The sequence below is a fragment of the Gambusia affinis genome, linkage group LG07 (assembly GCF_019740435.1).
Source record: "Gambusia affinis linkage group LG07, SWU_Gaff_1.0, whole genome shotgun sequence".
Classification (NCBI taxonomy): domain Eukaryota; kingdom Metazoa; phylum Chordata; class Actinopteri; order Cyprinodontiformes; family Poeciliidae; genus Gambusia; species Gambusia affinis.
Window position 1 is genome coordinate 29117795 of NC_057874.1, and position 16101 is coordinate 29133895.

The 16101-nt window shown below is 37.8% G+C and overlaps 1 protein-coding gene across 3 annotated transcripts in view; it reads left to right on the forward strand.

Moving 5' to 3' along the window:
* The window catches only part of LOC122834268 (glutamate receptor-interacting protein 2-like), a 100298-nt gene that overhangs the window by 13353 nt on the left and 70844 nt on the right, over positions 1 to 16101 (forward strand). The window contains exon 1 of one of the 3 annotated variants that reach the window (XM_044122538.1): positions 7685 to 7727. The exons of the other annotated variants lie outside the window; for them this stretch is intronic. Within the exon in view, the coding sequence (XP_043978473.1) occupies positions 7700 to 7727 (28 nt within the window). The 5' untranslated portion in view covers positions 7685 to 7699. Of the gene's footprint in view, positions 1 to 7684; positions 7728 to 16101 lie in introns of those variants that run through there. 3 annotated transcript variants of the gene reach the window in all.

Here is a 16101-nt window from a genome sequence, read left to right on the forward strand (position 1 = left end):
CTCTCCTGGAGTGTGTGACCTGCCTGCTGTGGCCTCCACACCCGACTGCAGTCAGTTTATCACATGCTGCAGATTTAAGGAGCTGCCAGGTCTTTCTGGGTGGAGTCATGCCACAGTGTGACTTCTCCAAGTAATACAGCCAAGTCCAACAGAACATCATTATTTATTGTTCCATTAATTTGCCAACATCAATTGGGTCTGTAAGAACAACATTGTCCTCAGGATGGATAAATGAGAAGCTCTGTCACTTTGGAGGAGATTGAAACGCACCAAGTTTCTGTTGATCTCAACAGAAACTTAGGGTGTTTCCTCACCTTGGGACTTTTTTGGGCACTAACCCACAAGAAGAAGATACCGGGGAAAACTAAACCTCACTTTAAAAGAAGAACATACTACTTAGAGTCAGCGTAGGTAATGTTACCGGGTAGATGAACATCAGATATGAATATCACCTGTTGTCTCTCTGACCATGATAAGCAAAAGATAAATGGATGAGGCAATCATGAAACTAATCCCAGGAAAGTTTCAGTATGTTCTGTTTTTTCACATGTTCTGTTCTGATCAACCAGTGAATGTGAACTAAGTGTTTGTGCTGCCTCTAACTTCTGAAATTCTTTGATAAATAAAATATGCAACAATGACAACAAGCCAGTGTAACAACTTGAGAATATGACCAACATTCAATATACACAAACATAAAAGAATGCAGGTAAAATTTAATGTTGACATTAAAATGTGTCAGATTTGTAGCATACAAAACACAAAAGACATTACAATGTCTCTGGGAACAAGAACCTTCAGCCATTCGGACTGTGCAAGGGTGTAAAGCAGGGCTGGGCACTCCTGGTCCTGGGGGGCCGGTATCCTGCAACCTTTAGATGTGTCTCTACTTCAACACACCTGAATCACATAATGAGGTCGTTAGCAGGACTCTGGAGAACCTGACTGCACTTGGGAGGAGATTCAGCTGTTGGATTCAGGTTGTTGGACCAGGGAGACTCTAGGAGCTGCAGGACAGCGGCTCTCCAGGACCAGGACTGCCCACCCCTGGTGTAAAGAGACAAAAAATAGGGAGTTCATAAATACACTCTTGACACAAAATAGTACAGTTTTCAGGGAACTCGCTTCTGTAAGAGACTGTAAACAGTCAGTCAGCATCCCAAGGCTTTCAGGATTTATTTTTACCATCGTACCCTCTCTGAGATTAGCACTACAAAATCTGAACAAAAAGAACAGTGGGGGGGGGATGGAGAGGCTTAGTGGGATGGGGGGTAAATAATGGTTTTTTGGAGCAGATGTATTTTTGGGTAAAGAGCATAAAGAGAATGTGGGAAGAGTTGTGGGAGCTGCTGGGTCAATCATCAACCTACTGAACAATAAGACATGCAAAATTCAGAAGTGTGTGTGTGTGTGTGCGTGTGTGTGTGGGCATGTGCGTGTGTGTGTGGGCGTGTCTAGGCATGTGTTTGTCAGAGGGAAAGAAACAAGCTGGATGATGTTGGACAGGAAGGTCCAGCTAATTGTCAAACCTCAGATTTATGAGGTGAGTGTTTTATCACTGCGGTTGGACATATCTTTACTCTCACAAAATTTCTGACAGGATTGTAAAAATTTGTCCTATATAAATTTCACACATTAACTCTTTTTGTCCTCCATTGTTGTCCCTATGCGCGAAATTTCCTGATGTAAACAATAACATGCAGGTGGTCTATATTTATAAATATGATTATGATTAAGTTAGTGCCTCACCAGCATTGCATCTCACCGCACGTCTCTGGATTGGATGATATTAAGAAATTGTCGATCGTCTTTAGCTTCTTGATGGTTTAACCAGGCCCAATACTAGTTTACATAGTAATCTGGGTTTAAATGATCTCCTTCACATCTGTCTGTTCCAGTAGACCTGATCCTGAAATCCATACGACCTGATGTTCTGCTGGAGCGATTTCCAACAAAACAGCAACAAACAAGTAAAACAATTCTGTGGTTTTATTTATGACAAACTATTTCTAAAATGAGGTTGTTTGATTTATAACAAAGTCTATCTGGTGTGTTTTTCTTCGAAATAGCAGTATTGTTCAGTAATCAAAAACATGCATCATATGTGTAACGTTTATGACATGCTCTTGTCTGGTACATACCTCACGTAAAGCCCTTGCTGTTCACTGGTAAATATTGTATCTCTCAGAAACTGGCTGAATTTGGTTGTTGAGGAGAGGACATTTCTAACTCTACTAAAAATCAATATTTTTACTCTACGAGTGTTGCATAAAAGATGCAGAAGACTGCAGCTCACAGCCGCAGATGTCTGATTTTATTTTATTTTTTCTGAGAGAGCCAGTATGTCTAATTTAAGTCACTGTTGAAAAATACTGAATGCTTGTGTTTTTAGCCTAGCACATAGTAGTGAAATAAAACAACTGGGAACAAAACATGCAAAACCAGCTTTAACTTGTGAGAACATGTATGATTTATTCAGTGTATAATCCCTTTGGTAATCTTGATGGTAATCTTTTACCCGCTGTGCAGACCTGTTTTTAAACTGAACTGAATTGCTGCATGTGTTGAATTGAACAACCATATTGGCTTTGTACAATACTCTGCGGACTGCTCTTGTGATGATTTATTAAACAAGCTGTGGACCGTTGGTTCCTGCTCTGCTCATCTGCATTGTTCACTCTGTTCCAGCACAGATTTCAGGTTTCATCTGTCTACATTCCTCCTGTCACCCACATGAGGCTGATTTGGGATTTGATGGCCAATCTACTAGGAGATATAGTTAAAGAATAAGTAATGACATGAGAAAAACAGTCAAAGTTCTTCAATTTTATGTTTTTCTGCTTTTTCAATCATTTATGGAAAATATTTTATATATATATATATATATATATATATATATATATATATATATATAAATATATATATATATATATATATATATATATTTTTTTTTTTTTTTTATTTTGGCATTGGAGACTAAATAATTAAACAAACTGAGAGCAGTGTTAACATGGTTCTTTGAACATCTGCAGTCAGTTTTTGTGAAAAGGTGGTAAATGTTCCTTTGTCACACAGCAGCTCTTTGATTAATAACTCTGTCAAACACGAACACAAGAGACTCCCAGGAAACCAGAAAATGATGTGGTTGCATTCTGCAAAGTGTATCTTACTTTAATCTTCCTTCTTAACTTCTGGAAGAAAATCCTTGATTTTATTTTATTTTTTACTGAAATGTCTGTTTTTTGTAAACAAACAAATATGACATAGAGAATCACGTTAGAGAGAATTTTGAATAATTTCTTTCCGCCTTTTATATTGAGGACAAAAGTTTTTGATTTATCACTAGGAATAACTAAATCAATCTTAACAGCAACAAAAAAAAATTAAAATCATGGGGAAAATGTGTTAAGGTTATGGTGAAGAGAAAGTGCCAATCATCAGTTCTACATAGAATAATATCAGGATATACCGGCTAAGAGCACAAGGTGCTTTGGTTTTCATTTGTGGTATTTTTTTGTATTTTAATCAGTTCCAAGTTTTATATTATTGTTAATAAAGTCCTGCCATACATGGTTAATGATTCTGTTGTCATTATTGTTAGAAGAATTTTGCAATATTTGTCCATTTTCTTGTGTTTAGCTTCTTACTTAATTCTTGTTGTCTGTGTATTTGAGTTAATTCTCTTCAAATTTACACAAATCTGTCTATTTTCTGTTAATGTAAAAAAAAAAGCACAATTTTCATTTATACAGTAGTGTTGCATTAAATGAGAAAGGAAATTAAAATCTAATAAGTGACGGATGTAACAGTTACATGAAGTTTATTCATAATTCAGCCAATCAGAGACGTCGGCATCTGATTCAGGCTACACAAATCTACCCGTTTGGGAGCTGTTACATGTGTGTCTTATTGTCATTCACCATTTTACAGAAAAGTTTTGACCAACTGGACTCGCTCAACTCTTCATGAACTGTGATGCTGTGAGAGCTCTGGTGGAACCAGCTGCTTATTGTCTGAAAAAACAAAAACAAACCATCATCCTCCTGCTACTTCCTGTTGTCTTCTTCATCTTTTCCGCCTGTAGTAACATCCAGCAGTTCATCACCTGACTTATGATGCAAAACAAAGTGTTTCCATTGTAGTTTTGATAGAAAGATCTCATCCTAGTGAAAAACCTTTTGATCAAATTACATGTTTTTTTGTTGTTGTTTTTTTCAAACCTGTTGTGCTTCGGTTAAGCAAATTTATTTTCATGATTTCAATTTGTACACTTCTATGTTTAAACGAATCACATCTACTGATTCCTCCATTCTTTGGCTTTATGTCAACACACATAACACACTCTGTTTTTCTACAGAGCAGTCTGCTGCCAAACTTGTAATTTTGCATAGATTAATATTTTTACTTTACTTGGACATGTTAAATCCTGGAACTGAAAAAATGACTTTCTCTGGCTGAATAAATTTTAAAGAAAAGCTTTGTCCTTAAAGTTTTCAAATTCTCTCCTTCTCATTTTCATTTCTTCAACTCTTTGCCTCTACGTTCCCTTTCAGCCTCCTCAGTATCACATTTTGTGAGTCCTGATCTCATGTAGGCAGATGTGTGGGTGTATTTTTTGCCAGCAATTTTCTGAGGATGTGCATGCAGCTGATAAACAATGTTAGTTTTTTTTTTCTGAGATAAAAACGCCGCCATAAACTTGCTGCTTTGCATTTCAATGCATTTGGTCTCTGAGTGAATTCTAGCATATGGTCTATGGAAAAACACACATGTTGAAACAGTTTTTTCAGTATGTAAGCGTTTGCTCGTTTAAGATTTTCTCTAATTCCATGGCTAAGTGTTGATGGATGGATCTGCCACATGCTGCTCTGAACCTCAAAGGTTTTCAGTTTATTTAGTTTAACTTAATGTTTCGTACAAATTGTTTCACTATAAATAATAAGAAAGTAGAGATCTTTTTGCACCCAACTTAGGAGACAGTTTTGCATTAAATATCACAAATATTACATCAGGACAATTTCCACTTACTTTCCAACTATCTGTGCAGCAGAACAGAACCTGATAGTTTCTTGTCATATTTCAGCTAAGATATGAAAATGTCACAGCCACTCTCAGAAGAAAATGAATACTGTACCTAAAATAGTCTTTTTTTCTATGTGGGTGTAGGCTGACTGTATCCCTGTAAGACTAAGCTGACTCTTTTACAGCTGAGCTTTCAGTGTCGAGGTTTCCCCAAGATTCTGCCAAAACCGGGAGGTTTTCAAATGCTCAACTGATTTACTCAATTCTAGACGACATTTGTCGTCTCTGTCCACTCGTTGTTTGTCATCATGTCATTTTCCTCCAGTTCTCTCCGGACCACCTCTCCCCTCTTCCTCTCCTCTGTGGACTGTAATGTCCATTCCCATGAACTTTATTCACCTTTCTGTTGTCTTTGCAACTCTTCAGTTGACCCTCTCGTTCCTTTTTAATAATTAAAGTCCTGTAATATTTTTTCTTCTCGTTTTTCTTCTCATTCCTTCACTTTCCATGTTACCCCCAAGCTTCCTTCACACTCCTCGACTTTCTGCTCCTCTTTCAAATTTCCCATCCTACTCCTTCACCTCCTAATTTCTCTGTCCTTTTCTTCCTCCACTGAGTTCAGGCATTTGCAGCTTTGATCTCTCTGTCATTTAAAAAAAATCCATTCCATCCTCTGAACTCAGCTACCATGACAGTATAAGAGAGCGAGACCTTTATAGATAATAAGGAGGAAGGTGAGAGAGCGTTTGAGTGGTGGATCATAAGATTTGAAGCGATGAATTGGAGTAAGACGGGTTAAACTGAGAGGAAAGGAGTCCTTAACGAGGTTTGCCTTGGAGTTGAGACAATTATGGACAGAAAGAGAAAAAGACAGAAACACTGCTGAATTCTTGTAGTGCAGATGAAATTGAATCCAATTAAATCATTAAAATAGTAACATTGAAATCCTTGACTGGATAAGCCTTTATTCACAAAAAGCCAAAATCGATACACAGAAACTGTTTGGGTGAAAGGTTAAAATAATGTCAATACTTTTTTAACATTAAGACTGAAATATCATGCAGATGAGCATTTTAAGTTGTGGTTTGTCCACATTGCAGATCATCAGTTGTTTTTGTTGCCAGCCCATTTCAGTTGATCAATCAGCTGATTCTTTTCTACTCATTAAAGTGCAAAATCTCCTACAGAGGCGGCTTGCTGAGTAACTTCAGGATGCTTCGCTTTGCTTCTCCCTGCCTTCAGTCCAACCTTCACGCCAGCTCCTTTACAAACTGACTGACTTGTCAGCTCCACATGCTTTCTGTACATATGACATGCTGTTAGCACATAAATCTTACTCCAAAATGGACAGAATGAAAGGAAATTTTAAATGATACATGCTGCTGAATCTACTGAGTCTTTCTACTCTGTTGTCCTTGTTCATAGATTTCATATCCTCGACCAGGAATGAGATGTTTTGTTGGCTTACTTTAGTTTCTTACACACTGACTTTCAGGACTGCAAGATATGAGAAAAAACATTTGTGATAATCTTTGTGTTCCACCCTTCGCTCTCTGTAAGCGTAAAGAGTTATAGATATTGCCTCCAATATCCATAACTGCTTGTTCCAGTGGTTATTGGGGGAGAGGCAGGCTAAACGTTGGAAGGCTGCCGGTCCATGGCAGGGAAACATAGAAACACACAGAACAGACACTCACACCTGAGAACAACGTCAGAAGACAAATGAACCGAACGGTCAAGGTTTGACTGTGAAGGAAGTTGGAGTCGCCAGAGGGAACTCAGAGATGTGTAGAGACAAAATGCAAACTCCGCGAATAATGGGATTTGAACCCAGGACCTTCTTGCTTGAAGGCAATGGTGTTATATCAGTTCACTGTATGATTGTAGGAACCTCCATTATTAACTGTCCAGAAGTTTCATTACATTATGTTTTACTTTAGTGACTTTTGTTGCGGTTGGATAATTATTTATGTTGCACAACGCTCTCCCTTCTGCCAATGAGTGGCTGATGTATGCTAAGTACTATTAGCATAGCATCGTATGACCAAACCCCCTCTCTTCCCCAAACATGTCTGCTTTTCACTTTATACCTGACTGTGACTATTTTTTTGGGGGGTGGCCATTTTGTCATGCACTGAAGACTAAGTTATGTGGCCCAGACTTTAAGTCATCAGTCTTTGACCTGTCAGCCTTGGGCTTGCTGTTTCTTTCACAATTTGTATTTATTTCTTATGAAATAGACATTTGGCAGAGGTTACAGGGAGAAATGAGAAAAAGATAAGTACAACCAAAAGAGAGAGAGAGGAGATAATAGAGTTAGAGGATGATGGAAGCAGATGACGGGCAGCTAAGTTTGACTTCTTCCCACACAGAAAGAGTGAACGACACCAGAAAGAGGTGAAAGATGGAGGAGTGGGGAGGAGGCTCCCCTGTTAGAAAGAAGGACTCGCTTTCTCTGTCTCTCCTTCTTCTCTTTGCCATGTGACCGGCCAGAGCTCCAATACCGCTCTCTTTCACTCTCTGCCTCTACTTCTATCCTTCGCTCAGCTCACACTATGTCAAACTGAGGAGGAAGAGAAGGAGGAGGAAGAACAAGAGGAATAGAGAGAAAGAAGCAGGAAGAAGAGAAAGAGTAACGAAGAGGGAGAGGATGTTTTCTGTCTCGCTAAAGTGCCGGATGGGGGTCATCAGACGCCGAATCAAGGGTACAGAGTGCGTTTGTGCTTGTCAGATTGCTGCTAACTATGAAAGCAGTATGTCTATCAGCTGTTTGCTTTTCTTTGTGCAGGTGTGTGTGTGCGTGTGTGTGTGTGTGTGTGTGTGTGTGTGTTGTTGGCATATGTTGGATCAGAACATTTTGGGATGCATCTTTGTCAACACACTGAATAGTATATGTATGCAGCTATTTTGGAAAAAGTACCTAGTTGTGTTTCTGAGTTTGTTTCCTGGAGTCGCAGCATTTCGACATGTTTGTTAGTGGAAACCTGTGTACCAAGTAACTGTTCACTAAACTGTCTTTATTTCCCTCTGCGGCTACTTTATAATGTAAATGCCTCCTCCATGATGTTGAGTTCAGGTAATTTTTCCATATGTTCCCTGCTGACAGCTTCTTTTTTTACTTCCCCTGTGAAATTCTTCTCTTGCTAGCTCTGCTTCAGTGCTGATTGTCCACAGGAATCCAGTGGAAAAACTGGATGGGCTTTGTGCTTTGAGTGAAATAAAAAGATGTCATTGTGTCTCTGTAAGTCAGCGTGACACAAGCAGGTAAAGTGTCTCAGCTGGTGTTCAGAGACGAGTTACTCTTGACTTTGTTTGGCTTTGTCATTTCAGCATCTCTATAAGTTGCTTTTCTGAATTTTTATTGCTTTCATGGCTTGACATACTGTTGTCTTATGGAGCTGTAGTTATTGTGGTGATATTACTGAAGTTACTATTCTGGGCAGGTGAAATGATTCCTTATACAAAGATATTTTTAACTTGACCCCAAAGAGCTTTTTCTGTGTTTGATTTATTATGAGTGAACATCAAAAGTGCTTCTTTGAGGGAAAATGGATTATACCTGTTTGTATTATTTTCTTTAATATATCTCAACAGTTATTGTGAAGTGTGTAATGAAAAGACATAAGAATGTGACATAGGAAAGGTAAAGTCAGCATCATGTGTCACAGCCAGGCGACACCTTGACACACAGCATCCATACACAGTACAAGATGAAAAATGGTGGGAAGGCTAATATTTTATGCATGTAAATTCTGACAAGACACAATTTTGTGGCAAGCCCTCCTGTCCCCAGAGAACTGCTGTTGGAGAAGACAACATAGGTTTTCCATTTGCAGTCCTTTCTGTCACATTTGCTGAACCAGAATCAGCATTTCTGGTCAAATTTGTGCACTGAAGCAGAGAAATAGACCTCAGTTTCATGGGCTTTGAGTACAAACATTTAAATAGAAACATATAAATTTGTCTTCATTATTTCCTCACAGCCAGGTTAACAGTATGTGACAAGTCCAGCTTCCTCCTCTCAGACAACGTATGTAGCGGTTGGTCAAAGTGTCTGAACTACGTCAGTGTTTCACATTTTCTCATGTTATTACCCAAAACATCAATGAAATTGAAATTGAACCTGAAATTGAACACCGGCAACCAAGAGTGTCTTTGTAACGTTGAACGAGTTGCAGAGGTTGCAGAAAGTTATTTAAAGTTATTTAAAGTTGTTTTCTCTAACAGTGGAAAGAAGAAAACTGTGGTTAAAAGAAAACCGGATGTCGTTCAGTTTACACCTGGAGGGGATAAAGAAGCTGGTCAGAGCTGATGGAGGCTAAACGCAGCCCAGTACTGGGAATAATATCAGAGGCTGCAAAAAACTGGAGGTTCAACTTCCAGCAGATAACGACCTAAACATCCAGTCAGAACTACAGCAGCCTGCGGTTCTGACTGCTGCCTTGATCAAAACCCCCACAGTTTAGATCAAGGCGTTTTCATGTTGACCCATTCTAGGCTGAGTCCTAATTTTAATTGAGAATCTGTGGCAAGATTTGAAAACTGATGTTTACAAACACTCCCCAGCCGAGCTTGAACTATTTTCCAAAGAAAAATAGGCCAGAATTTTAGTCTCTAGATGTGCAAAGCTGGCAGAGACGTGGCCTTGACACTTCGAGTAACACAAAGGAGTAGTTTCCACAAAATACTGGCACAGTTTGGACAAATAAGAATGCACATTTGGAAAAAATATTCTTTTTTTGTGTTAACTTGTTTGTACCACTTTCTGTTGAGCCATTTATCACATAAAAGTGCAATAAGACACATTGATGTTTGAGGTTCTGACGTGTCAAAATCTAAAGGATATGAGTGCTTTTGCAATGCACCTTTAATTGAACACTTAAAACTCTCATTGATTTCATTTCCTTTCTCATGTAACATGAAGTTCACTGTGTTTTTTCTGCTTGCTACAAGTTTACAAGACGCTACAGAGCCTGACATGAAATGAGAACCTGCAACAGTTTCTCATTTTCAAAGTCTTGCCATGTGGAAAATTCAATGAGAAATTCTTTTATTAGATTACAGTTATTTCTGTGATCCTGTTGCCATAGTTAAAGCTGCTGCACTATTTGAGACTTAATCCTTTAAAAACCACACCAAGAAAAACAAATTTTAAACATATTTGTTTGTATTTTCTGTTTCTGTTTCTTTGGGTTGCAAATGAGCAAATTGTTTAACACCCCACAGTTTTCTAAGCTTTACTCTGGCCTATACTAAACAGCTGACATGCCTCTTTATTTTAAAAACACAGGAAAGATTTGACATAAAAGAAAAAGAAGTTAGAGAAAAATGATTTGAGTCATCAGGTCTGACTTTTCACATAAGACATAAAACTATGTTGGATTTCCTTTTAGTAACGGAAGCAAGAAAAGTTACAAATAAAGAGTAGAAAGTTAAAAAGTAAATACAATGTCAATAATTACATTTAACAACTGTTTCTAAAATAAACAAACATTTTTGATTTATTTCTCAACAAATTGTTTTAGAGTTGCAGCATAATATTTTTTACTAGTGATATCCTGTATAGCTTTGCTTAATTACATTTATATACTTGAAAACACAAAACATTTCTGACTCTTTTCCTTAGACACCTTCTCTGATGGATGATTCAACATTACAAACATTTCATATACAGTTTATATAACTTCTGGATTTACATCACAATTAATTCCTGATTTTCATTAAAACACTGAAAACTTTGTTCCTGACATTTCTGTTCTGACAGCAGTTGCTTTGCCTTTGCTTGTCACAGCAGCCTCGTGTCTTCAACTCCAGGCCTCAATGGCTTCTGCCCTGACACTTTGAGACTTTAACACAACCGGGTCGAATAACCAGATCATTAGCGAGACTCTGGAGAACTTATTTGCATTCTAATAACAACATAAATCAGCCATTTGATTCAGGAGTGTTGGACCTGGGACACATCTACAAACTTTTGTTTTCTGGTTATTGTCGTAAGCTGGTTCCATGTGTTTCAGTGATGGAGGACTGATAGACGATGACCGACCAGATCTGATGATTGACTTGTTGACTTGGTTCAAACTGTAGAAAACACTTCTTAGTGAGATTGTTATGATTCAATAGTCCACATTTCCTTTTGTGGACCAGCCAGGAAATGGCAATTAAAGCTAAAGTGTCAAACACCCAGTGGAACAGTGAGTCTGCTGAGCTTTTCATACTCAGCTGAGAATAGTAAGAATAGTTACCGGCATGATGGATGAGCATTGTTGTGTTGACGTGCTGATCAATCAATCAATCAAATTTTATTTGTATAGCACATTTCAGCATCAAGGCATTTCAAAGTGCTTTACATCAAATCAAACACAAAAACACATTGCAACAGAGAATCAACAATCAAAACACAACATCAAGTCAAGTTCCATCAATAAATTTGTAATTGATTACATTTCTAATAAAATCCTAAACAAGTGGGTTTTTAGTCTAGATTTAAAGGAAAGTCAGTGTTTCAGCTGTTTTACAGTTTTCTGGAAGTTTGTTCCAGATTTGTGGTGCATAGATGCTGAATGCCGCTTCTCCTCATTTGGTTCTGGTTCTGGGGATGCAGAGCAGAACCAGAACCAGAACCTGAGAGGTTCTGGAAGGTTGATACTACAACAGCAGATCTTTAATGTGTCTTTAATTTATAAACTAACAACAGTATTTTAAAGTCTATTCTTCGAGCTACAGGGAGCCAGTGGAGAGACTTTAAAACTGGTGTTATGTGCTCTAGCTTCTGACACTGATGGAGTGTCGGAAAGAGTAAGAGCTTCTTAAAGAGACAGAAGCCCAATTTCAAAGCGGCAAATTATGAAGTCATCTTTTGTTCATATCATATTCAGTATTTTCATAAAAGCTGATGGTAACAGAGTTACTTGATTGTTCTATAAAAAGGCACTATGTGCCAGTAAAAACCCGTAATACTCCCTCTTTAACTTACTCTGTTTATGCTTGTATTTACTGTGAAAAATGTTGCATGTTGTGTTGCCAGGTTGTTTTCAGCTGCAGTTGTTTCCCAGATCTCACCTCCAGGTCTGGTGGATTTTTCCATAGCTCAATAAAACTTTTGTTTTCTTGTCAAACAGGCAATTTCTTAGAGTTTTTTTCCCTACATTCTTAAATGTTTCATAGGTCTTTGTGTGCTGTCAGATTCCTAATGGAATACAACACTGCTGCAAATGTTTGCACCACCATTAATGCTATAATGTGTTTTTGTCAGATTAAAGGGTTAAGTGACAACCACAGAAGGCTTTTTAAGAACTCATAAGTAATTATACTTTATCATTCTTCATGTGCTGGGTTTCCATTTAGAGAAAATAACTCACTTATAAAACAGATGCTGAAGATGATAAGTTTTACACGAGCAGAATTCTATTTGTTTTAGCATATTAATGTATGCAAATGGATTATTATAACACCCACATAAGAGGGCAAACTTCGAAAACGCATGCAAATATGAATTCTTCATTTTGACCGTATTTTATTTAAAATCCTTCATCAGCTAAGAGTTTATGTACAGCTGAATTTAACAGTGTGTCATTTATGTACTGACCATGTTTGTCTTGACTTGTAGGGAATGGATCTTATATGAATAAACTAAACTGCAGAGATTGTGTAACTTTTAGTTTGCATCGTCAATGAATTTTCTTATTCTGGTCACAGGATTTGCAACGTATCACAAATATCTATTTCTCTGGGTTTTTGGTCCGGCAGGAACGTCTTTATGGGGATTGTCTGATACTTCAAGTCTGACATGTTTACAGGATCTGTTCGTGTGTGAGACTCAGAGTGAGACTCAGTTGTTGTCATGTGGTGCTTGGGGCCACTTTGTGTGTGTGTGTGTGTGTGTGTGTGCATGTGTGTGCGCGTGTGTGTGTGTGTGTGTATTGTTTTAGGGACTGATCTCAGAAGATCTGAAAGCGGTTTGGATCACTACACTCTCTGTGTGAGCTTGCTGAGATCCAGTATAAATGAGGCCGCGGTTCACACTATGAGGTGTTTGTAAATGAGTCTGGATGGCGTGTTTACATGGCGAGGTGATGTCAGTGGTATTTGGGAATACAGCCATTTTCCTGTGTGCAGGAATATTTTTGCAGTGAGTGGAGGAAATAGAAACTCACATCAAAGTTGTGCATTTTTATTGAGTGGGGATAAGAGATGCTATGCTCACCCATCTGGAGATCAATTCAGAATATATTTTCCAGTTCTGTGATCTGCAGCTGTTCCTTTCTTCTCAAATTCAAATGTATATAGACTCTAAAGGTTAGACCGGATGGGAAAACAAGTGAGACATCAGCTGCAGCAAATGTAGAGAAAACAGAGACACCAGTTAAACTTTTTGTGTCTGGTTTGAGAAATAGTTGATCAGCAACTATAAACATACAGTGAACTAAGAAAATTCACCCAAATCTGGATATTACTGAAGGGAATTCTGTGAGATGTAGGCAGCAGCCCTTTGGTTCCACAATCCCAGCTGCATTCTTTGAAACCACACATATTGTCTGATGTCTTGTTAGATCAATTGGAATGATGTGCATCACAAAATGATCCATAAATAGAGAACTGCAGATAAATGTATGCTGACAACCTGACAGAATCTGTGACTCCTGATGAAAGCAGGTCTCACTCTGATGAGTTTTCCATCTGAAGCAGCTCACACATTGCTTTTCTTCTGTACATTAGTTGATTTCTAAGTTAAAATTGTCTCAGGACAATGAGTCAGTGATGGGGCTCCCATCATTGGCTCTAACTTAATCATTTGGCCCATTTTAAGATGTGCCTAAGCAGTTTGAATGGCAGCAGGTGTTGACTTTATTGCCACAAAAACTTAAAACAAAAAGCCTGCATACTGTATAAAATGAACAAAGATATAAATAATTTTAAACATGTGGTATAAAGTCATGCTACATCATGAAATAAGTTAGAATTACCTAAGATAAAACTAATGATATGTAGTCTGTAATTTTGACTGTTTTAAAAAGACTGAAAACGGCTTTCTGCTACAAATAAGATACTGACGGCCCATTTGTACTCTACAGACCCAACTTTAACAAAAAAGAAGAGTAAAATGCAAGATCAGTGACCACTGAATTAAACTATAGTAACATTTGATAAAGGTGTAATATGAAATGCCCTTTGTTTTCTAATTTTTATGAAAGCTGTTTTAACATGTGGACAGTTGGTGTGAATTTGAAACAAGTTGCTGATAGAAATGGAGGCCAACCTTCCTGTGCGATGTTCATCTTTAACACTTTGCAAAACTGTGTGATAAATCCCAGAGTGCAGTGTGGGCCAACATGAGGGGAGCGGAGGCGTTTTGGTCAATCACCGGACATGTAGAACATTTTGACTTTGATGCCTAAACTTTGTAAAACAAAGAGCATTCTCACCTCTGACATCAGGAAACTCTTTGTCACAGAAACTCTTTTCCTTTGATCAACGAGACATTAAACTATAATTTCAAACCTCTCCAGTGAATTCCTATTATTCTGCAACATCTGCTCTGGTGTACTTTCTTCTCTCTGAAATGAAATGAATACTTTTGAACTGATTTCCTCTGGAGACTTTCTGCCTGGGACCCAGAAATACCAACAAAGTTTGCAGACTGTAGATCCTGCTGACAAATCAGTAAGAGGTAGTTATCCCTGAGGTTGTTTTTGGCAGAAGACTGCAACAATAAAGAGAATGAGGCAGTGTAATTGTTACATCATTGCTGATTTTGGCTCTAACCCCAGTGAGCCACTACTTTTGCTTTGTGACCCATTTAACTAACAAAAACACTTCCAAGAATCTGATAAAAGTGAGGAAATGTGGAATAAAGCTAAATGTACTCATCTAGAAATAATATAAATATGTGAAAAAAAATCGAAAGTAAATCTTTCAAACAGGATCTGAACATGCTCAGTAACAAAAAGTAACAACACAACTTCAATGCAATTTTATTTCTGAGAGCGTTTCTATGTAGAGGAAGACGTTCAGATGTTTTCTGAAACATCAGAACGTCTTCCTGTACTGGTGGGTGTTAGCCATCAGCTGTGTTTTTCTTCAGAGACATCTGCACAGTGTCTTTTAAAAATACATGAAGGAGCTATTCAGTATTTTTAAGCAGAAATATGGAATTGTTGTAAATCTAAAATATAAAGTGGTTTTGTTAAGATGTGAGTAGTTTTGGTTGGTAGTAGATTGGGTTCAAAACTCTGGACTGAAAACTGTAATCTGTGATAACATGAGATTTGATGTTGATGTATGTTGATCATTTTTTGCCAGTCTGACTTGTTCAGCTCCTCTGAGCTCAGACTTCACCTAAAACATGACAACAACAACAACAACAACAATAACAAAAAGAACAACAACAACAACAACAACAACAAGCATCTTTGCAGGGAAAGAAATTTTCTTCTCACCCGACTGAATCCTAAAAGTGCGGGAGCTGTCCTTGGTGCTGATCTCTGTCCTTCAGACCACCAAGGACCCTGAACTTGTTATTCAGTATACACACTTTATATGACCTGCTTTGCAGGGCCATAAAACCATGAGCTCAAATTATTTAGCATGTATGACAGATTTATCTTTGCTGCAACTCTGACTAAACCATCAGGAAGTAACAAGATTCAATTTTAATCTGACCTTGGATAGAAGTGGTGGTCCTCTCCACACTACTTTAAAAAAACAGTTTTTAAAGAACAAATTTACTTTCCTTGGAAGAAAGCACTGTCTGAATCTCTGTCTGAATGAAGACGACAGCAGATTGATTGGAGATCTGACCTAATCAACCATTTTGAGGCTGGCGCGAAGAAAAGGTCAAAAATTAGATCTTCCTGAGTGTTTTCTGTTTAGAAGCTGTAAACTTAATCTTTCTGCTGAATTAGAATGACTTACACAGTTTTTGCCCTTTCACAAAGCACAGTTGCTAGGTAACTTACAATTTGTGCTCATTTAGTTCTTTTTATATATTTTAGCCAGGTATATATTAAGAAAACGCAGAAAAATATCTAGTTTATTATTTTAAAAACTTAATATTCTCCTTTATTCCTTACACCAGCT